Genomic DNA, 23,523 nt, shown 5'->3' with positions numbered 1-23,523 from the left:
CATATCACTACCATAAAATGACAGTGTTAAGTTCTGGGTCGGTCCGTAAGTCAATGCAAGTCGCCCCGTAGAGGAGACAAAGAAGGAAGCGGAGCAAACACTGCATGCATGAATGCATGAACTGCTACCCCATACATACATCAACTGATCAACCAACCATCATTACTCATCAATAGTGGTTATCATGATAAGTGATCGTGATAAACACTATTAATTAATTATTTTAGTTTGAGAAACTCCACCCACAGCGAGTGGCATATCAATTCGAATGTATTTTTGACGCTGAATCCAAAGCCATTAATGGTTTTGACCTCCGAGGCCCCCGTGACCTTCCCGTGACCGTGGCAGCCAAATATGGCTTATCCGTGATGTCGCATATCAATTCGAATGTATTTTTGACGCTGAATCCGAATCCGTCAATAGTTTGACGTTAATTATAGAAGTTGGGGTTTATGGAACTGAACGGGAGCGTGAAGCGCGGGAATATAAATAGTTAGCTATGCAGTTACTCCCACACGACGGGAATTTAAGTAATTAGCTATTCAACTACTCCCACAGGGGGAAATCAAATTGTACTGTGACCAGGTTAATTAAAATGCAGTATGACTGGGGCAAACCCTCACTCTGATGTATGTATGTAGTACGACGAAGTCTCCACTGGGAATTATTTAAAGTATAGCATGACGGATTTTTCGCTTTGGGCACACCCCCCACTGGAACTCTAGAACCCGGCCTTGGCCGGGCTATACGCTAGTGTAACAATAAAGTCAAGAAGTTATGGATTATTTTAAGGATACACAATTAAACTGGAGGCCTTTCTGCAAGTGCACGTGTGAGACTTGGTAAATTTTTCCCTGAAGGAAACTTTCTCTATTTTGTGCTCCACCGAATTTGGAAACCTGGACGTAGACACGACGCTATGTATATGTAGAGAATTTCCGGGTCAAATTCACTCTTTGAGAAGTTAAAAAAATGTATTTAGAGTTGTGTAATGGACAAAGCATGAAAACAAAATAAATGTCAGTGCAGTTCAATAAATGCCATTTTAAGGGAACAAGCTTAAATTGGATGCCTCCTGCAAGTACATATACGCACGAGACTTATGTAAGTAAGATTTCCCTCGAAGAAACTTTGCTATTTGGAGGCCTACCGAACTTGGAAACTTGGAAACTTGAACAAGATGCACTTTCAATATCGGTATATTTCCAGAATTTCCATGTCAAATACAAGTCGTGCAATGTGCAGAGAATGGAAAATAAAATAGAAAATCTAGCATTATTTTAAAGGTACACAATTTAAATCGGAGGCCTTTCTGCAAGTCCATGCACGAAACTTGGGTAAGTTTTTGCTCTAGGAAACTTTCGCTATTTTGAGGCCCACTGGATTTGGAAACCTCGTTGTGAACAAAATGCACTCTCAACGACGATACATATTTCCAGAATTTCTGTGTCAAAATCACTCTTTGCAAAGCCAAATAAATGTACGAAGGGTTGTGTAGTGGACAGAGCATGAAAATAAAATAAGGGCCATTTTAAGGGTACACAAATTTAAATCGGAGGCCTTTCTGCGAGTACTTACAGGCACGAGACTTACGTAAGTTTTCTGGTCTAGGAAACTTTCGCTATTTTGAGGCCCACGGACTTAGTGAGCTGGATCGTTTTGGCTGTCTCCACCTCCGAAGTGGGCAGAGCTGGGTGGCCTGGACGCCAATCACGGCTCGACCCCACACTCCGCAACTCTCGTCTCGTCGGGTGCCTAGATGTGGCGAGGAGGCTAAGGGTGCTACCCTCCCCAACAGTCACTTAGTCCTTCCCAAGCAAGGGACACTTCAACACGTTCGAAGCAAATTGCACAACAAAAAACCTAACCACATCAAAGAAAAACCCTCCTTAAGACAGGAAAAACCTCTTCAAAAAGTCGCATTTTGAGGAAAAGATTTCAAATTTCATAACCAGCAGAAAACTAACCAATTAAACAAAATACTCCTCAAAAAAGCAAGTAGAAACCTAAAGAAAAGTCATTTTGAGGACAAGATTTCAAATCTCATACCAAAAAAACCCACAACATTAAAGAAAAACCCCTCTTTAAGAAAACCCTCCTCAAAAAAGAGTCTCATTTTCAAATTTCATAACCAAAAAACCAAACACATCAAAGAAAAAAAAACTCCTCAAAAAGCCAAAGAAAAATTTCCTCAAAAGAAAAACAGTCTCATTTTGAGGACAAAATTTCAGATTTTGTAACAAAAAAACAACCACATTAAAGAAAAACCTCTTTAAGGAAAAACCTCAAATAAAGAAAAAGTCTCATTTTCAGGATCTAAGATTTCCTAAAAGGAGTGAAAGTGAGACGAATTTTAAAAAATTGTGACGCAACAATTTACGAATTTTTGTGTAAAAAAACAATAACCAATTATTATTTAATTTTAAAAAAACTCCTCAAAAACGTAAAGAAAAACCTCCTCAAAATCTTCAGAAAAAAACCCCTCAACTAAAAAAGTCTCATTTTCAGGATTCCATATTTCCCAAAAAGAGTGAAAGTGAGACAAATTTTATTTATCCTGGTGACGCCACCACTTCGCAATTTGTGTATGCAAGAAAAAACAATAGCTAATTATTAACTTCGATTTAATAGCGACCCGAAAAAAAAATTTGGAATAATAAATAATTGCAAATTTTTATAGCGGGGATTAGTCATGACGGGACGATTTTTTACGCAAGTGGTGGTGGTGACAAAGGCTGTGCAATAAATCGTGACGTGAATGACATTAAAATTCGCATACTAAAAAAACTTGTATAAAGAAAGAAGTCAATAATAAATACGACAGATTTCGGTATGTTGTTCTCGTCTTAAAGAAATTTTGACAGAAAAATTTGACTAAAAATCGTGCAAGATTTTAGAAAAGGAAAAAGTGTTTTTTTAGAGAGAGAAAGTCAGTTATATAAAAATCAGGCAAAACTTAAACCCAGAAATAAAAATTGAAATTGTGGTTTGATAAAATTTTGAAAAAAATTTGAACCATATTTTATTTAAGTACGAACACGAACAGAAAACACGGGTTTTTAGTGAGTGAATGAGACAAAGGAATTTTTGAGACGGACGGAAAGCAACAAATTTTAGGAAACTTACGTGTAAAGTTTCTTTAAATATAATTTCGAAAAAAATGTATACAATTGTGGACACTTTTTTGAAACAAAATCCTCGTTCAAAATAATTTCTGCTAATCGATTAACTTTTTTGTACGTAATTTGTACACAAAATTAAGACCCCAAGTTTTTGAGACGGACGGAAAGCAACAGATTTCGTTAAAAAACTTGGTAAAGTTTCTTAAAAAAAATTATTTCTTAAAAAATATAAAATTCTGGACAGTTTTTCGAAATAAAAACCTCATTAAAAATACTTTTTACGAATCTCTCCCCATGGATTAACAAATTTGTCTACACTTCCGGGGCAGTGTGATCCACCCTTTGAAAAAATGTCCTCTTCCAAGAAATCGTTCCGAATTGATGTCCTTTTAGCGCCGGCACGTCGCGAGGTGGTCGCGTCGCCACCCGTGTCGCCGTCCTCCTCGACCCCGTCGCGCTCCTCGCTGTCGCCCCCAATCTCCCCGGGCTCCGAGGCGGCTGAGACGAACTCCAAGTCCAACTCGCCCGTGGTCTCGATCCGCGGCCTGCTCCCGTTCCACGCCCACCACAACAGCCACACCCTCGACGACTACCATCACGCCCACCACCACCACCATGCACACCATTTGGCAAGTGGGGGTGGGGGACAGCAGCAGCATCACCAGATTAATCCGGCCGTCGTCTCGGCGGCAGCGGCGGCGAGAGGATTGTTCCCGTATTCGAGTGGGGGAGGTGAGTAGAGGGGGGGATTTTCAGGTTTTTTAGGGGGGAGGATTTTAGAATATGAATTTATGGTGGGATGTCTGTAAGTTCGACACATTTCATATGTGTTCGTAATGTTTCTGGTGGAGGAAGTAACCAGTTGCAAGAAATAATGGGAAGAAAGTGGGTTATATTTTGATATTTCTGGCAGTTTCTTGCATCTCGCATTTCTTGCATTGCTTTGGTTTGCAGTGCAAAAAAAGTAGTAAAACCCCAAGAAACGAAACATTGGAAACTAACCAATTGCATGAAATAATTGCATGAAAGTGGTTTCATGCAGGTAAATATTTTGACCTGGGAGAAATGCAAGGAGCGAGAAAGGACGCCCCTCCGCTGTAAATACGCCATACGGCGCGTGATTAGATAGCGCATATTTTTTACATTTTCTTGTACCTCGCATTTCTTGAGTTTCTCACGTTTCTGCGTCACTGATTTCATAAAAAACAGCAACTCATTCGGTATTCATCCATGAAATGTGTCCCGTTTAAATGAAAATATTGGTCTTTTTTTTCTTTCTAGCCTCTGGTCTGAACCACTTTCCGACCTCGTCCGCGTTCCACCTCCCCGCACACCTGCACCCCCAACAGCAGCAGCAGTCACACCCACACCACCAGCAGCAGCAATCCTCCTCCTCGGGTGAGAACGGGGGTGGTGGTGGTGGTGGGGACATGAAGCGGTCGTCGTCGTCGTCGCCCTCGTCACAGCAGCAGCACTCCCACTTCGTCGGCCTCAGCGTGGCCAACGCCCACCACCTCCAGCTCGAGTGGCTCGCCAGGAATGGCATGCTCTACCCAAGACTCCCCGACCTCACGGGTGAGTACCTTATCAGAATTTCGAACAATTTGTTTAACACCACCACGCGCATAAAATTGTGGAATAAGTGCGACCACTGGCGGCGGAAGTAATGGGGGGACATGGGGGGACATTAGCATAATGAGATAGGAAGAGGAGGGGCTTATTATGAATTTCTGGGCGTAAAATGTCCCTCTGCTTCCGTGCGACTCGCATTGTTTTGTTTCGTTTCAAAATTTTGGTTTTTACTGAAAAAATCGAAAAATTGTTTTGTTTTGTATTTTGACAAAACTTATTTTGTTTTGGGTGGAATTGTATTGTTTCTACCGATAAAGCAAACGATAATCAATAGGTTTTACGCAATTACGTGTATAATTACGGAAAACAATTGCATATAAAATTAATTGAGTTGCAAAATTCTCTGAAAATGAAGTTAGAATTGCCTTGAGATTATGCAGCCTTGTGCTGGACTATGCATCTCATATTATTTTAGAACAATTGAGGTTTAATATTTTTCTAAATTTCTCCTACATATTTTTTTAAAACTATGTTATTTCATATCTTTTTCTCGAAAAGAAAACATGACCACGTAATCGATGCACTAATTTGGCTCCGATTGGGATATCCCTTCATAAAATGGGATGATATTCTCAATTTTGACTAAAATGCGAAGGATATTGGTTGGAGATAATTTTTTAACGGGGGGAAGATGTCCCTCTTTATTGTTGAGGTCATTCCGAGGTCATAACCCCCTTGACCCAACAGATATACTAACTTTCGTCCTCCCTCCACATACATGCGCCATCTTTAATTACCATTTTTTCTCCTCTGCTTCGTGGGGTGGCGTCCTTTCGGGGTAGGAAACTAGACACGTAATTAGATTAACTTTCTCTCTCTGTCTGCATCCATTCCAATTTTTCTCCCATCCGTCGCCATTACTGATGAGGAATGAGGAGTTAGTTTCTCCCCTCCCACGATATTCCCCCCAGTTCAACGCACTTACTTATCATGAAAATCTCCTCCGCCCCACAAATTGATAAAATCCGGTACTTTTCTCTGCCAACCAATAAAATGGAGCAAGTATTTAAAACGTCATAAAGTACATCGAGTTGAAAGAAATCTCTGGCAGGGTTTTTGGTGGGATAGAAAAAAAGTGAGGTCTGCCCTCCCTAAATTTGGGGGCAGTCCATCCCAGCCTTCTCGCTCGGGCTTTGTTCCACCATCCGTTAATAATAACCCTTCTCCCCTCCATCCACCCAGCCAGGCAGGCATGCATGCAGGCACCGCAGAACGGAGGTGGGGACAGTAGAGGCATTTCCAATCTCATTAACCTACATGATAACAGTTAATTTTTAGAAATATTCGGTTGCGTATGAAATTTGTGTAATGATTTTTAATCACTTGACTAAGGCGTTGTTTTGGAAATATTACGCATTAAAAACAGATTTGCATAGCAAAATTACTCCTCTCTTAGCTACATCAATTACAGTTTACCAGGTACACAAACTCGTCTAATTATATCCCGGCTTTTAAAAAATATGGAACTTTGTTAAGTTATAAAATTCCTGGGAACTTAGAATTTCCAAGTTATTGGGCCTTACAATTAACTGCTTTTGTTCCAAAATTTCCCTGCTACATTGTTTTTTCTCGCTAGAAATTTTGAAGGAAGAGCATTTACTTATTCGTATGCATACATACGGCCCAATGTCCCCATCCCAAATCCGCAGTCCCTGTACATGCATCCATCCTATTGCCGGATTTCTCACTGTTTAACTCCTCAATCCTAAAACATTCACCACTTTTCCTCACTCTTTGTCTCTCATCGTAAAATGAAATCATACAAAAAAGTGCACTCTTCTCCCTGTCCAACGTCAATCCAATCGAATCGAATATGACCAGACCACGAATAACCAGGATGGCTCCCCCCTTGAAAAAGTCAAGTACATAATAAACACGGGTGTGAAAGATGTATTTACAACCTTTTAGTCCTCGTTGGTGGGTAAAGTGAAAGATGAAATAAAATAAAATGTGGTGCTGGTCCATCCAAAATGGACACATCATGACCACTCCACTTTTTTAGAGGGTGTGCTCCGAATGTCCTCTCCCTCTTTGTGCGAGTGAGTGGGGGGAGAGTAAGCACATCTCCCATTAGATAATTTGATTTGTCTTCTTCTCTCTTCCCTGCTGAAATGTCATTTGTTGTCATTTCCTCCTCCTCGCTTTTTGGTTTGTTGGCTTCGTCTTGGTGTTCCGTTTCGGGGACAGGGTTTCGCGTAGAAATAAGGGGGAGAAAGTGGTTCTTTTTTGAACAGGGGTAAACATTTTGACTTGGGAGAAATGCAAGGCGTGAGAAATTATGCCATGCCGCTGTAAATAGTGAATACAGAGCGTGGTCACATGGCGCACGTTTGTGGCACTTTCTTTCAGTTTCGTGCACCTCGTATTTCTTGCGTTGCTTGCAGTGCATGAAATGTATGTAGCAAACCCGAAAAAAACAAACACTGGGTACGGGATTTCTTGTAAAATAGGTGGCATAAATTTAAATTCCGGGGGAAACCGGGCACCTCACGTCAGATGCGTACCTAGTTTTTCAAGTGCAAGTAACCACTTGGTAGAAATAAGGGCATGAAAGTGGTAAACATTTTGACCTTGGGAGAAATGCACGGATTATGAAACGATGCCCCGTCATTGTAAATACTTCATACGGCGTGTAACTGGATGGTGCATATTTCTCCCAGTTTCTTGCACCCCGCATTTCTTGCGTTGCTTTCTTTGCACAGCAAGAAATGTAGCAAATCCGAAACCCTGGCGAGATCGTCCCCTCGGACAGGACACAGATAGAGAGAGAGAGAGAGACAGAGAGAGAGAGAGAGGAAAAACCAGCGTGGCGTGAAATAATGCAATCACAATCAGTCCGCCTGCCTCGTGATGGAGATACTCCCATTCCGACTAATCTAATTTCTTTTCTTCTTCTTCTTCTTCTTCTTCTTCTCCAAGAACGCCCGCCCGCCCAAGTCTCTATATCCCGATAGGTCCCTAATCTGTCGCAGATTGGAGGACGATGGACTATCCGTCGTCATGGCAACGTACGGCGACGTCGTCTCTGTCTCTGCATAATGCTTATCTTTAGTGGATTGAATCCTCCTTGGGCTGATTGATGATTTGATAATTGGGTGGAGGATTTGTGTCTCGGATTTTCGTCTCGGGGTTGGTTGGTTGGTTGTCAGAGTCAACAAATTGTCCGCCTGAGTGCGCCTATTTCTTGGGAAAATGAGCAATTTGAGGCGTAATTCGGTCCGAAAAGGGGAAAAAGTGCTGATCTTTTTTATCTATCTACGTCCCGAATCCCGACTGGAATCAAATCAGTAAACTAAACATCAACTAATAAAATAGAAATGGGAGAGAGAAAGAAAATCATCGTCATCATCACTTTCTTCTCGAATCAAGGAGGATGATGGTGATGGTCAAAAGTTTCGGGATGCTTTTTTTCTAAGGAAAAAATGAAAACTTATCAGAATTTTGGGAGCGTTTGGCTAGTTTTCGATCAGTTTTTATATATGTTTCGGGTGCAAATATGCAGAAATTATGAGGAGAAAGTAGTTTCTTATAACTATTTTGACCTTCAAGAAATGCAAGAAACGACGCCCCGATCTTGCGCTTTCTTGCACCTCGAATTTCTTACATCGCTTGATTTGAGTGCAAGAAATGTATGTAGCAAACTCGTAAGTAAGTGGTTTCTTGCAGCTATTTTGACCTGGGAGAAATGCAAGGTGCAAGAAACGTCGCTGTAAATATGTACTTCATACGGCGCGTGGCTTGATGGCGCTTATTTCTTGCGCTTTCTTGCATCTCGCATCTCTTGCATTACTTGTTTTCCAGTGCAAGAAATGTATGTAGCAAACTCGCAAAATGCGAAACACTGGCGACACGGCGACGCCAAAAAGCATGGCGACCACCCCTTCGGACTTAACTTCCCATGGACAAAGCCTCCCTTGCGTCAAGTGAGGCATACTTTTAGCCCGTGTTTATCGGGCCGTACGTAATCTAATGGTCGTGGATGGATGGAACCCTCCGCCTCCTCCGCTTGGTAGATATGCGCTCGGATTTCCATTATCTCCCCCTCGTGCACTGGGCTGGGTGACTTTTCCTTCTCCTCGCCCGGTTAGGGTTGGATTGGCCAATTAGCTAATTTGATTTCCGAACCGTCCAATTAGTTTCGGATGTTTAACAAAGTCTCATTATTATCCTCCTCAAGCTATCTCACCACCACCACCACCACCAAGAACGACGACGGGTTGCGCTCTACATAATAAATTGTCTTGCGATTCTATTTTCTCCATCAGGTTAGAAAACGGGCAGTGTTTCGAGACTTGCGGGTTTGCGACATGCATTTCTGGCACTGGGGGCAGGCAATGCAAGAAATGTGAGGTGCAAGAAACTGGGAGAAAAATGCGCCATTTAGCCACGCGCCGTCTGAAAAATTTCCAGCGGTTATAGTTTTTAGCGCCGTGTATTTCTTGCGGGTCAAAATAGCTGTAAAAAACCATTTCTTGCAGGTTTTCTACATTTCTTCCGCTGAAAAACAAGCAATGCAAGAAATGCGAGGTGCCAAAAACTGGGAGAAAGTGGGAGAAATAAGCGCCATCCAGCCACGCACCTGATGAAGTATTTACCGCGGCAGGGCGTAGTTTCTTGCACCTTGCATTTCTCCCGGGTCAAAATATTCACCTGCAAGAAACCACTTTCCCCCCCCTTATTTCTTGCAAGTGGTGGCCTTCCTTGAAACACTGGCCAAATTGTCTATCTCTCCATCACGTTAAGAAAGAGGAGTTGTCTGGTCATCCATCATCATCTTTTTATCCCCACTCCGTAAAAAAATATACAAGATGTGATGACATCGTAGAGATACGAACGTGCCCACACTTCGTCGTTTAAGTCAACAAGTCAATTTTTCTCCTGTTTTCATAACGGAGAGGAGAAAACGACCAACTCTGTTTGCTCTTCTGCTTTACACGCCGAAGCTGACCAGGCGAGGCGACCAGTGGCCGCGGAAGTTGTGGGGACATGGGGGGACATAAAGATTGTAGGGTAGTAGGGAAGGGACGGGTTTATATCAGATGGGCAGATGATGCGGACATCGAACGAATAACCGTGGGGACATTGTCCCTCTGTCCGCGCATTTCCGCGGCCACTGGTAATCCTCCCTTTACGTGTGAATCTGTAGTGGCCGCGGAAGCTGTGGGGACATGTGGGGACATTGCCATTGTAGGATATTGGGGAGCCAAGAGTTTCAATAAGATGGGGAGATGATTCGGACATTGAACAATCGTGGGGACATTGTCCCCTCACCCTTCCGCGGCCACTGGAAACTTTAAGTAATAAGAATAACACGACACGAGAGGATGGAGGAGTCACTTGAAATTCCGGTAGTGTCATCCCGAGCAGAGCAGGACGACCACGACGACCATTACGTAAAGTGGATGTCAAGCAGTTTATTATAGTGCTTTGTCACCACAAAAAGGATATGTCAACCCGTTGGACGAAAGTGGACGAAACTGAGTGGGGGAGGAGGAGGGCGACTGGATAAATAAAGAAGGGCTGGAATCCTTTCGATGTCACGTTTTCAGAAAATAATGAGGAAGGGATGGAGGTCGACCAGCGTAGACGATCCAATTTTAAGAAATTCGTTTCAAATTTGCTAAAGAAGTGATCTCCCAATGCAAATGGGCACTTTTCGCAGAGATATTTGCATCCGAAGAAGAGCAAATGTGCCGAAAAGTAGAGAGATTTTACACCTTGCAAACTTATCTCCTCTTTGATTGCAAATACCTCTGCAAAACATGGAAATTTGGAAATTGTTTCTTTCACAAATTTCATATTTCTTAAATTTGTGATGGATATTTTGGCCATAATCTAACCGATATGAAATTTACGAGAGAAACGATTTCCAAATTTCCATTGTTTGGCCGAGATATTTGCATCCGAAGAGGAGAAAACGCACAGTAAAGTTGGAAAGGGTCAAATTTGTCGACTTTAAGGTGCGTTTTCTCTTCTTCGGATGCAAACATCTCTGCCAAACGTGCCAATTGAGAGATCGTGTCTTTCGCAAATTTCATACTAATCAAATTTGTCATGGATTGAGACTAATTTGGTCGAACTGGGAGAGCATACGCTGGGAGACGTCGGTTGTGAGGATGAGTTGAGGAGGAGGAGGAGGAGATGTGATTTTAAGCTGGTTGGATGGATAGCTTTGAAATCTGCTTATCGTCATGTAATGGGTGATTATGAGTTGTTGATTGGGCTTGATTTGCATACTCGGGGCTCGTTGAATATTCATGGCGTGATGAAAATGTGCTCACTCCAGAGGAGCGAGGAGAGGAAGGAGAGGAGATGGAGAGTATTCCAATTAGGCGGAATTAGTTACTTGGCATGCACATATTTTAGCAAGGGACGCAAAACACGGGGGAAATCTACCGTGCTCTGGAACACTACGGAATTTACTTGGTGGAGATATAAAATAGGATGCAGAAAACGGGAAGATTTTGAAAACGGGTTTTTCCAATTTTGGGAATTTTCCTAGCACCAGTTTTAAATAAAATTGAAAGCCGGTGTTACATCGGTTTTACAAAATCCGAAAAATCGGTTTTGGAGGATGACTTAACACACATACATTTTAAAATTTAAAATATAGCTGAAATATTTACAAAAAATAAGAATAATTTTTTGAACAAAACTATGCTCAACTTTTTTATAATGGGGTAATTCACGCAGGGATTAATAATTTTGTAAAATTGGTGCGTTTTGTAAAATAATTTTATAAAATTTTACGTAAAAAAGAGATGACGCCCTTGATCTGAGCAAAAGTTCACAAAAATTTGGAAACTAATTTTCCTTCGAAATAGTTGTAAAAATTTGTAAGTTTAAGAAATTTACGGATTTTACAAAGTTACCAAGGCCTCCGTAAACTGGCTCAATATCTATTTTGCAAAGTTACCAAAGCTTGCGTGAATGAATTTCCTTAATATCTGCCACATGTAATTATCCAAATAGCAGTGTCGTCGTCGTCCAATGTGCACGCGTCGGTCCTCCACATGGGACAGATTATTGTGCCCATTTCCCATTAAACGGGAGGACCATTAGCCCGTGTCATTTATCACACCGAGATGAATAATAAATAAATAAATACGAATGCGTTCCTCCGCCTAATTGCGCAACCGGCACGTGGCCCCTCTTCCGATGGCACGGGTGCAGGCGTCTGTTTATTTATTATTTGGGCAATTTCCACCCAAATCATAACATAACAATGGGTCCTCTTAATGCCTTCCGGATGACGGTAAAAGGCTCAAGTGGACCCAAATATGTAGCTTCACATACACAAAGGACGAGCAGATTAGCGGATTCCGTATTACGAAGGATGGGTTCACTTCACTCGCTCCATCGTAAATTATAAATGTAAGTACGAGGCGTAATCAACAACTAAATTGTTGTGGATGTAATAAAAATTGTGATTTATTCGGTAAAAAAAATCAGTTTGCTTAAAATGAGAACGGATTTAGGATGTCAGGTTTTTAAGGGATCTGAATTGTACAAATATGGCGAAATTTTGTACATATTTGTGTACAATTGGAGATTGAGGGGTGCCTTTTTAGAGCTACATATTTAGTAATTTTTCTTATGGTAATTCCGGAAAAAATTGATGTTATCAAGGGATCTGAATTGTAGCCAAATTATGTGCATATATATTTCTTTGGAGATTGAGGAGTACCAATAATTTGCAGGTATTTTTCCACAGTGGGCAGTGATCAAATAAGCCATTTTAGGCCCTTGTCAGGATTTCTGTCTGTCTATCGATCACGTTCGTAAAACTTGAAATTTGTGCACATAACGAATATGCAAAACAAGGAATTGCAAGGTCGAAGATGAGCAGAATCTGTCGAAAAATAAAATAAGTTGTTGTGGTGGTGGTACTCACATCAATTATTAGTAACAACCTGACACGGGCTGGGTTTTTATGTTTACCTTACCTTTTCTTCCTGGGACGAAGGGATTAATTGTTGGAGGTGGTGGCTGCGGTATGAAAATATTTGTCTCGAAGGGTCCTTATTTATTCCTCGGACTATTTAGTCGTCACGCCATGTGCGGCACGACGCTAATCCACAGCCCACCACCCACCACACCCTTTCACTCACCAAACATTTGTCATAAATATTACGTCGTGTCCGAGATGATTTTAGGTCCTGAAAGGTCCTCTAATCATAAATCTATGAAATGTTGATGTACAAAATTATTCTTAAATTTCTGAATGTTTTTTTGGCTTTAAATATTCATCGAGTTTTTTTAAGGCACATGAACGTATTTTGGTGTTAATCGCTCAATAATTGAAATATGTATTTCGTTTGATTATAAAAGGGTTCCAATATTTGTTAAATTTTGGCTTTTTCGACACTTTATGAAGCACGAAGAGCAAAATGTGTAGCATAATAAATTTTAAAATATGCTCTTTAAATGTAAAAATTTTGCTACATATTTAACCCATGCATTTTTAATTTTTTTACATACGTATATGATTGCATAGAAAATAGAATTTTTGTAAGGGTTTTTTTGACAAACTAATCCTATCGAGTTTTTGAAAATTTCAAAATCTTAAAACTATACAAATGAGTAGGAAATACTAAAATACATGAAGCGTATGTAGTCTCAATTACCAAGAAGGCCTTTTTTGAGCGAAATGCCCTTCAAAGTCATCCTTACCTGCATACATACAAAACTATGCGCACACACCTTAAGCTCCCACAAAATGACGCAACTCTCGGTTTCCTCCGAAATCCGTTCTTTTCTTTTCTTTCTCTCCTTTTTTATTCAAACAAATTGGTTTGGTGGGATTGAATTATAGGGCGAATTACACCCATCCCGTCAAGAAAATGGGAGCACTTGGTGGATAAAAGAGCGATATCGTGGCGTGGTGGTGGTCGTGGTCGTAAAAATGGTGAAAATTACCTCCTTGTATATATCCCAAAGTATCAATTGAGTCGAACAAAACTTGATGAATATTTTACAATGCCCTCGACGACGACGATGCGATGGGCCATCCCATCCAATCCTAGAACGAAATAGATCAGGCTCCGCGGAAGGAACGGGGGGGGGACGATAAAAGAAAAGCAGGGTTTCGGGTGCAAGTAACTAGTTGCTTGCAGTTTCTTGCACCTCGCATTTCTTGCGTTGATTACTTTTAAATGCAAGAAATGAAATGTCAGAAAGTGACCACGTGCAAGAAATAACGGGAAGAAAGTGGTTTCTTGCAGGTGAGTATTTTGACCTGGGAGAAATGCAAGGCGCAAGAAACGACGCCCCGCCGCTGTAAATACTTCATACGGCGCGTGACTAAATGGCGCTTATTTCTTGCACTTTCTCCCAGTTTCGTGCACCTCGCATTTCTTGCATTTCTTCCTTCTCACTGCAAGAAATGTAGCACACCCGTAAAAAGCGAAACACTGGATAACACATTGCGAGGAAGACGAAGGATTGGAAATTGTGGGGACATTGTTCCTCCGTTGTTGCTTCAAAATCCCATAATTCCCGACCGACGAGTCTCCCGATTTGACAATAATGGTCGAATCAGAATACGGATTGATTCCCAATTCTAAACAGGCATTGGGCTCGTTTTAAACTAAAAATCTCGAGAAATTACTCTGATTTCGATTTAAATAACGGCTGTGAATTGAAAAAAAGGGTTCAATTTCGGGCTAAGACGTTCCCCCAAATCCGTTCTTCATATTTGCACAGGAGAAGGAGGGGAAGCCATCCATAAGTAAGATATCCATCCACATACGCATTTTGAAGATAACAGACCATTGTTTCGATACTCTCACCCGTTTAAAGCAAAAGAAAACGAAGAAATTATCCCGATTTCGATTCAAATAACGACCTGATTTAAATTTGGTACAAAAAACGGTTAAATTTCTTTCTAAGACTTTCTCCGAAATCGGGAACGTTCATAATTTGCACAGAAAGAGGAGGGGAGGAGGAAATAAGACAAGCGAGTAAGATACACATATTTGGAAGATAATAAGGGGCACATTCTTTCGTAATTCGTACTCTCACTCTACTTTAAGACTAAAAATCTGAAGAAATTACTCCAATTTCGATTTAAATAACGACCCCGAATCTGGAATTAAATTAGGAACAAAAAAAGACTCAATTTCTCCCTAAGACTTTCCCCATTGTCCTGAAATATGTAATCCGTTCTCGTTCGTCATATTTGCACAGAAAGAGAACGGGAAGAAATAAGATAAGCGAGTAAGATATCCACATTTGGATGATAACAAACCATTGTTTCGTACTCACTAAAAATCCGAAGAAATTACTTTGATTTCGATTTAAATAACGACCCCGAATCTGGCATTAAATTAGGTACAAAAGGACTCAATTTCTGTCTAAGACGTCCTAAAATACGTAATCCGGAACGTTCTTCATATTTGCACAGGAGGAGGAGGAGGGGAAGAAATAAGATAAGATAAGCGAGCCAGATATCCATCCATACATATTTGGATGATTAGTTTGTACATTAGTTTAGCATAACGGCACGATCATGACGACGGAGGAGAGGAATATCTCCTCCTCGTTCTTGCCTTGTCCTTGTTCTCGTGTTCTCTTGTTCTCCTCCATTACAATATTTTCACAAGAGATCTGGGAAGATGGGCTCCGCTCGGAATATTAATTTGCTCTCGGTGCATCAAAATTCTCCGGCGGCGTGGACGGAATAAAGTAAAAGCCAGACGACGACGAAAATCAAGAAGATCATGCCACATAATGGCGCCTCGCTCTTGTGTGTGGATTCATGTGGAAAAATTTGCAATCAAAATTTGCAATCATTATTCGGGCGAAATCATTACGTAAAAGGGGAATGTTTACATTTCCTATCTTCAGTTTTTGATTGAGAGAGCAGAGATGAGATGATCAATGTGGGAGAGGGAGGAACGTTGCGTTGCGAAGACATTCTTCTCTTGGTGATTTCTGTGATGCGAAGAAATAACAATGATTTACATTACGTAACGTAAAAATATATTTTATTTACGTATGAAATATGTAAGTTATGAAAATTGAGAAAATTGTGAGTACATGGAATGAAAATATGTGGGATTGACTACCGAGTCTCTGGATAAGGAGATTTTGGGGGACATTAGTAACAGTTGTTTCAAGGGGCTTATCCATCTATATACTTATCAATCTAATTAACCTGTACATTTATCCGTCTTCTTACAATGTACATATCCGAGCGTATGTTCTCCGATTTTGAGCAAATTAGTGTCAATCGATCGCAAATTTGATTAGGATGCAATTTGCAAAAGACAGGATCTGCCAATGGGCACGTTTGGCCGAGATATTTGCAGAAAACGCACAGTAAGTTTAGAAAGTGTAAAATTTGTCGACTTTATAGCGCGTTTTCTCCTCTTGGGATGCAAATATCTTGGCTAAACATACCCATGAGGAGATCGTGTCTTTCGCGAATTGCTAATTAAGTTTCTCATCGATTGACACTAATTTCCTCAAAATCGGATCGCATATGATGAGAGACTTGCATTCTTACAATTAGTGAGCTGGATATTGACCCCAGTTTGACACCCCATCCATCCATCGGTTTGACCAATTACTATAAAGCACAAGCAGCACTCACTTAAGGGGAAAGTGGGAGACGATTTATTTATTAGCAGACAAATTTCGACTTCCGACCCTTCTTTGATGGCATTCTGATGCTAATTTAATTTCAGAGATTTGCCTCACACCGCAGGAGGCCCCAGAAACGCTCCTGCTCCGCACATCTGCTCTGCCACCACCACCACTCTCATACCCGCACAAAACCCTAGTGTCCTGATTCACTCACTTATGTACTTGGCCAATCAGTGGCCGCGGAAGGGTGTGTGGGGACAGAGGGACAATGAATCGGTGTCCCCATCATTATACAAACCCCTCCCTTGACATATTCTACGATGTTAATGTCCCCACGGCTTCCGCGGTCACTAGCGATGCATAAATGGAGGATTCACAGTGATCGCGGAAGGGTGAGGACAGAAAGACAATGTCACTAAGGCTATTCGGTATCCCTATCATTTCTCCGCGTTATACAAAGCCGTCCCCTCCACTATTTTACAATGTTTAACGTCCCCCTCTGTCCTCACAGCTTCCGCGGCCACTGTACGTACTTGCCTGCCTGCTACCTATTTATTTATTTATCAAAATCCTGCACTCTCTGAAGACATGAAATATGAGATCGCATTTTCACCAGACCACGAATTTCTCCACTTGTGATTTATCTCTCCTCACATTTCCGATCTCTCTCTAGACAAAAGTATGTAACGGATTTGGATATTTACTTATTTTCTGAAAGACTTTTCTTCTTTCTTTTTTGCGGTGTCAATTTGTTTAACCTCTCCATTCAGGAGAGGAAAGGAACCACTTACGACGCAACAATGGGGGCACGTACCGCCTTGTAATTAGGGAGGAAAAGGTGACAAGAGGAAAGAAATTTATGGGACCATACCATTTTTGTAACAAGTACATAGTTATTTTTAGACGGGTTGGTTAAAGGATAGAATTTGAATCAAGTTTTGAATAGAATAGATCGGCAAAGTTGTACGTATGGGATAAATTGAGGGCATTTTGGGCATGGCATTTATTACTAAATGGTCCTTATGTATGCGAATACGTGCAGAAGTTTAAATGGGTCGTAGGAAAACTTGATAAATAGCTAAAAATGCTTGTTATTCGTCTCTTATTCTTGTTTCTTCGATAGAATTGAGGGGATTTTAGGCCCGATTTGCTCGATTTGCCCTCATTTAAATGTATGCCCCCCCCCCCCGATAAGTAAATATCCTGCCCAGTGTTTTGTTTCTTGCGGGTTTGCTGCATTTCTTGGACTGCAAAGCGAGAAATGAGAGGTGCGAGAAGGTGCAAGAAACTGGGAGAAAGTGGGAGAAATACACGCCATCCAGCCACGGGCCGTATGAAGTATTTACCACGGCAGGGCGTGGTTTCTTGCACCGTGCATTTCTCCCAGGTCAAAATATATCCCTGCAAGCAAGAAACCACTTTCTCTCCCTTATTTCTTCCAAGTTACGATTTACTTGCACCCGAAATATTAAACTGTAAACATTGTACAACTTACTTTTCAGTCCTCGATCCATAACGCGATTTAGTTCTCTTTACTCTCTGCTTCCTTGTTGACAAAGTATGTCGGCAAGTCGTAATTATTCCTCGCTCACTAATGGGATGATTACACACACGGGGAAATGCATTTATGACACTCTTTTGTCAATAGAAACAGTTGGTGGGACGGGGGGTAGGGATTTTGGAAAAATGGTAAAATATTCCACGCCATGCAATGCAACCTCCTCCCCTAATAATATCTTACGATAAGTAATAGTAGTAATAAGGATAATGCACATTGGATCCCGGCACTAATTTTTTGCGTCATTTGCAACCAAACCACCACGAAAAAAAAGTTGGCTACGTCCGCAACTAATTTAATGGTGATATGCCAATCAGCAGAAAAAAAGAGTGTGCCCCACCAAAATTGTGGAACGGGTCAAACCATAAAATTATTACGTAATGGGACAGAATTAATTTATCGGTTCATCAAATTAATGCATGAATCAATTAAGCGTCATTTTCACTAACTGATGCCTACATTACATAATTAGAATTACTAAATATTGGGTGGATGAATACGTAGTTATGAAAAACTGTGAAAAATATTTCAGTTTAAAAAACTTAATTTTAATACGAAAGGATGAATTTTTGTGCATTTTTTGACGAATTTACTTTTTAAATACAGTTCTTAAAATTATCCTCAATTCAATTTTTATCTTTAAAGAATTTAAGATTTGTAAATATTTTTAAACATAAGCGAAATACTGACATTTTTCGGGTGAAATATGTACATACATATGTACAAAATATTGATATTTATCTATGAAAAGTTAGAAATATATTTTGTAACTAATGAAATTATTGAAATTAATTTGAACTCCAATTGTCAAGACAAATGTTTTCAACGTAAAATTAATCGTTATTTGTCTAAAAATCGTCGAAATATTTAGGACATTTAGAAAACCTATGTGAAATATTTACTATTAATTTTTTACTTAGGGAAAATATTTAGAAAATTTTGGCATACAGAAATTTTGTTGGAAACTTAAGTACTCTGTGTCCACAAAGTTTGAGTATCAACGACAAATTAAAAAAAATATCTAAATATTTGTTGCATGCTAATCACGCAACTATAATTTTCCCATTCCTCTTATTTCTACAACCGTTCTGCACTAAATGGATGATGAAAAATGAGCATTTGTATCCCTTTTGGGTCTTATAATGACTTATTTGGTGGCGAAAAAGGGTCCTCCGTGGGGCGTCCTTTGGCTAAATGCGTGTCCTCCACGCCGCAATAAATAAAATATGACACAACAAGGAAATGAAATGAGATCTTTCCAGATCATCACCAACCTTTTGTCCGCGCCAACAATAATCCTCCCATTGTTGCTGGCGGAAAGTGATTTGTTGTTATCTCATCCTTGTCATCGTCCCCTTCGCCGTTTTCGACCAGTGGCCGCGGACAGGGGGGCCATGTCCCCACGGTTGTTCGATGTTGGCATAATCTTATATAAACACGTCCATTCCCCCAAATGTCCCCACTGCTTCCGCGGCCACTGCTTCCCCCCGTAAGTGGAACCGCTCTTGATTTCCGAGTCAAAAGTCAGTAGTGGTGCAATAAGAATGAGAATATTTACTGGTGGATGGAAAAGGTGCATATCTGATTTTTGGCTACCGCATTGTTGGAGAAATTATTTAGATGGGAATCAATCCCTTTCTGGGTCTCACACAAAATGAGATATAAATCAGAGATCAGAGAATTTCAACAAGTAATTAATCCATGTATGATAAGCATTTGTTCCTAAAATTTTCCGAAATTTTTTTTACACAGAGGCAATCCACGTCACCCTTCGTAACTCCGTAACCACGAAAGTTTATGAAGATCAGCTTACGAACTAAAAAACACGTATTACATCTTCGTAAAGTTTTTGTAAGTTTCGCAGGTTTACACGAAGGTTGACGTGAATTGATCTATGACTTTAAAAATTTAAAGTTTTGGCAAATGATTCATCTATTATTCGACAAAGATGTGAATATTTGACTTATTTGCATATGAATAAATTTGCTCCTGAATTAGATAAAACCCGGGTAATATGTGAATGAGAAAATTGATGTTTTTAGATGGTGTAAGTTTTGCTGATGGGTGTGGTTATTATTTGTTATTTAGTGGCTCATGTCGTCTCCTTACTTTTGTAGGAGGTCCCTCCGCAGCCCTTTTGGGGAAGACACGCCGCCCTCGGACCGCCTTCACCTCACAACAACTCCTCGAACTCGAGAGACAATTCCGACAAAATAAGTACTTATCGAGACCAAAGAGGTTCGAGGTCGCGACGTCACTCATGCTCACCGAGACCCAGGTAACACCCACCTGCTTATCTCCACTTACTTATCTTGACCAATGTCATAATTATATATGTATGCATCCCGATAAGCCCATGATTTTTTTTCTGGGGAGGAGGGGGCACGGTTTGGTGGATAAATAGCTCGGTGAAAGGTGAACAAAGTCTGGCAGATTATTTATGTATATTAATCAGGCATGGTTTCCGAAAAAAAGATAATTTCTCAAAACTATGAAATATGAAGGATAATTTCTCAAAATTATGAAATATGAGGTGGAGAAAGCATCATTTCAACCAAGTTTATTTACCAAATTGCCTACCAGGATGCATGTTTCCCCCCGAAAAAAAAATAAAAGTCATAATTTCTACCCTATAAATTTCCGGGCATGATTTGCGAGACAAATCCCTCTCCAACATTTCAATACTAATATTTCCTTCGCAAACTTTCTCTCGCCCAATAAGCTAATTGACACGAGGCGTGATTTATGGCACCCTAAAAAACTTTCTTCTCCTTCTCCCAACAAAAAACAAAGTCATCATCGTCGCACTAACAAGATTTTCTTTGTTTTATCGTGTTCCAAACTCAGGTCAAAATTTGGTTTCAAAAAGAATTTTTTATTTTTCAAACTCAGATCAAAATTTGGTTTCAAAAAAAGTTTTTTATTTTCTAAACACGTCAAAATTTGGTTTCAAAACGAATTTTGTATTTTCCAAACTCACGTCAAAATTTGGTTTCAAAACGAGTTTTTTATTTTCAATCCTCAGATCAAAATTTGGCTTCAAAACAAGTTTTTTTATTTTCCTTCCTCAGGTCAAAATTTGGTTTCAAAATCGTCGCATGAAGTGGAAACGGTCGAAAAAGGCGCAGCAAGAGGCGCGCTCGTCGTCATCGTCGTCCTCCGCGAAACAGCAGCAGCAGCAGCAACACTCCTCCTCCGATAACCACCACCACATGTCCTCCTCCGAAGATGGTGGTGGGGGTGGGGGCGGTGGGGGTCGTGGGGGGAAACGGGGAAGCGACAACAATAACCACCACCACTCCCACGCCCATAACCATCATCACAGCGGGGATGACCACTCCCCAAAGTCGTCGTCGTCATCGTCACTTTATAATAATAATAATAATACGAGTTTTAGCAGGACGGGGGGAATTAATAAGAAGTTGGGGGGTAGTGGTGGTGCTGGATCTCCGCTTCCGCTGCCAGGGTCACCGCTGGGGGGGCAGGATAATAATATGCAGGGACAGGGAGGACAGGGGCAAGGGGGGCAGGGGGATTTTACTCCGATGATGGCTGCCCTCTCGACGACCCCGTCGTCCTCGTCGTCATCTTCGTATAATAATAATGGCGATAATGGGGTGGGTGGTGGCGGGATCAATAATAAAGGTGAGTGGAGGGATATAAATTGACGGATTTGTAGAATTTGCAGAATTTGGCATGAAAATGTTTTGCAAAAAGAGTGCAAGTTTACATTGGGGGTATTCACATCGTTGACAATAAAATAAAGTTCGCAAGTTTGAAAAAGTAATTTCATTGCTTAAAAATTCATTTACGAACTTTTACAAATCTTGCAAGTGTATTTAGTTCGCAAAATTCTTTTGTTCAGAATTATGTGTTGTGATGCGTACATGCGAACTCGTAATGAATACCCCCATTGAGAAATTGTGCACGTTTGTAAACGTGCACGTGCGTAAAAACGTGCGAATTTTTTCGCAATGTGGATTTGCTTAGGAAACGATTAATTGAGGAAATGATTAATTGAGGAAATGATTAATTAATTAAGGAAATTTTAGGAAATATGATTAATTGATTTTTGGATGTGATTGGTTTCCGCAGGTTTCATGCCGCAGCCTCAATCTTCTCACGCAATAATAAATAGTCAACAACGTGCAATCCTTTTTCCAACCGTGATGGATCCATGCAGAATCTAAACATAAAAAAATATTAACATTACTCACCTTATTTTAGGTAAACCGATTTTTTTGTACCTTTTTTAAAAATATATTTTTACTTGCTCTCTCTCTCTCTTAAAAATGAGGTAATTTACATACATAAGATGCAAATGCACGGTTGTCAACGGGTCAAAGAAATTTTAAAAACTGGGCAAACGTGAATTTTAAGGCAGATTCCGAGGTGTAAATTTGGACATAAATTTCATAATTTTTTTAAATCCTGCTTGTTTAGACTAAAAAAACACACAAATTTACCAAATTTATGTAAACTTTATAAAAATTTAGATCCAAAATTCATCAAAAAAAGTCAAAAATTTTGACTCAAAATTCACTTTTGCACAGTTTTTAGTTTATTAATGTCATTCTGAAAACTTGAGACGACAACGTGCATTTGTGTTCGTGAGTCATTCTTCTTCTTCTCGTGCTTTACGATTTGTTTGTTACATTCCAAGAGTGCAATTTTACATACAGAACAATTATTAATTGTTTCGTTTAATTAGTATTTATTTAAAGGAGAATAAAAAACAGTGTCAAATAATTAATTAAAAATTTCCAACAATAATGAACATAATTAAATAAATGCCTACAGTTCCAAGTCAGTTCTACATATGTACATTCGTATGTAATGTATGTACTAGTATATACTATACGTATAACCTAATTATTAGAATTAAAGCCTCCCCAATAATTAATAATGTAATACGTAATTAATTATCTAATTAATGGCATCACGAACTGAAATAATAAGTAAATAAATACCATTGAGATCTGAAATATTTAATTTGTTCTTCTGTTTTATCTGCAAAAATTTCAGAAATTGAATTTCAGAAATTTTTCATAGACGAAATTTACGACTTTTTTTCAAACATCCATGATGAAATGAAATGTTTAAAACTCCTGAAATTTCAGAGAGTTCAGAAACTTCTAAATCATTTTTTATATCGTCTCCACAAATTTTTAACAATTGGACGAGAGGATTTTTCATCTCTGAAAGTACTGAAATTTGGAAATGATCCGTTTTTTAAGAAATTTTGAAAAATTATTTATGACAAAATTTTTTCAGAGTTATGCAACATAATTTTTGACTTTGTTTTATTTATTTTAAACCAGAAATTTGGAAATAATGTTTTTTAAAAATATTGAAAAATTAGGCATGACAGCATTGCTTCAAAGTTAATACATTTTTTGATTTTTATTTATTTATTTTAAACCCGAAATTTGGAAATCATCTTTTTTTAGAAATATTGAAAAATTAGGCATGACAGCATTTATTCAGAGTTAATAATTTTCTATTTTATTTATTTTAAACCCTTTTAAACCGCAATCTGTTTGTTGGTGGTGGGGACAAGTAAGTGAGTGGGGGACAAAAAAAGTGTAGTTGAAAGCCTGTGGACGGAGCCGAGTGTCATGT

The 23,523-nt window shown here is 39.7% G+C and overlaps 1 protein-coding gene across 1 annotated transcript; it reads left to right on the top strand.

Moving 5' to 3' along the window:
* Positions 1-1,300: 1,300 nt before the first annotated feature.
* Positions 1,301-21,391, top strand: LOC110861750 (motor neuron and pancreas homeobox protein 1). Its single transcript, XM_035844953.1, has 5 exons — positions 1,301-3,854; positions 4,404-4,697; positions 20,019-20,179; positions 20,973-21,262; positions 21,367-21,391. The coding sequence occupies exons 1-5, from the start codon at positions 3,473-3,475 to the stop codon at positions 21,389-21,391; spliced, it is 1,152 nt and encodes a 383-aa protein (XP_035700846.1). The 5' UTR covers positions 1,301-3,472.
* Positions 21,392-23,523: the final 2,132 nt, after the last annotated feature.

Source organism: Folsomia candida, unplaced genomic scaffold (genome assembly GCF_002217175.1).
Source record: "Folsomia candida strain VU population unplaced genomic scaffold, ASM221717v1 Fcan01_Sc045, whole genome shotgun sequence".
NCBI classification, from domain to species: Eukaryota; Metazoa; Arthropoda; class Collembola; order Entomobryomorpha; family Isotomidae; genus Folsomia; species Folsomia candida.
The sequence above is the reverse complement of the archived record's forward strand: the minus strand, read 5'-3'. Positions and strand labels throughout refer to the sequence as shown.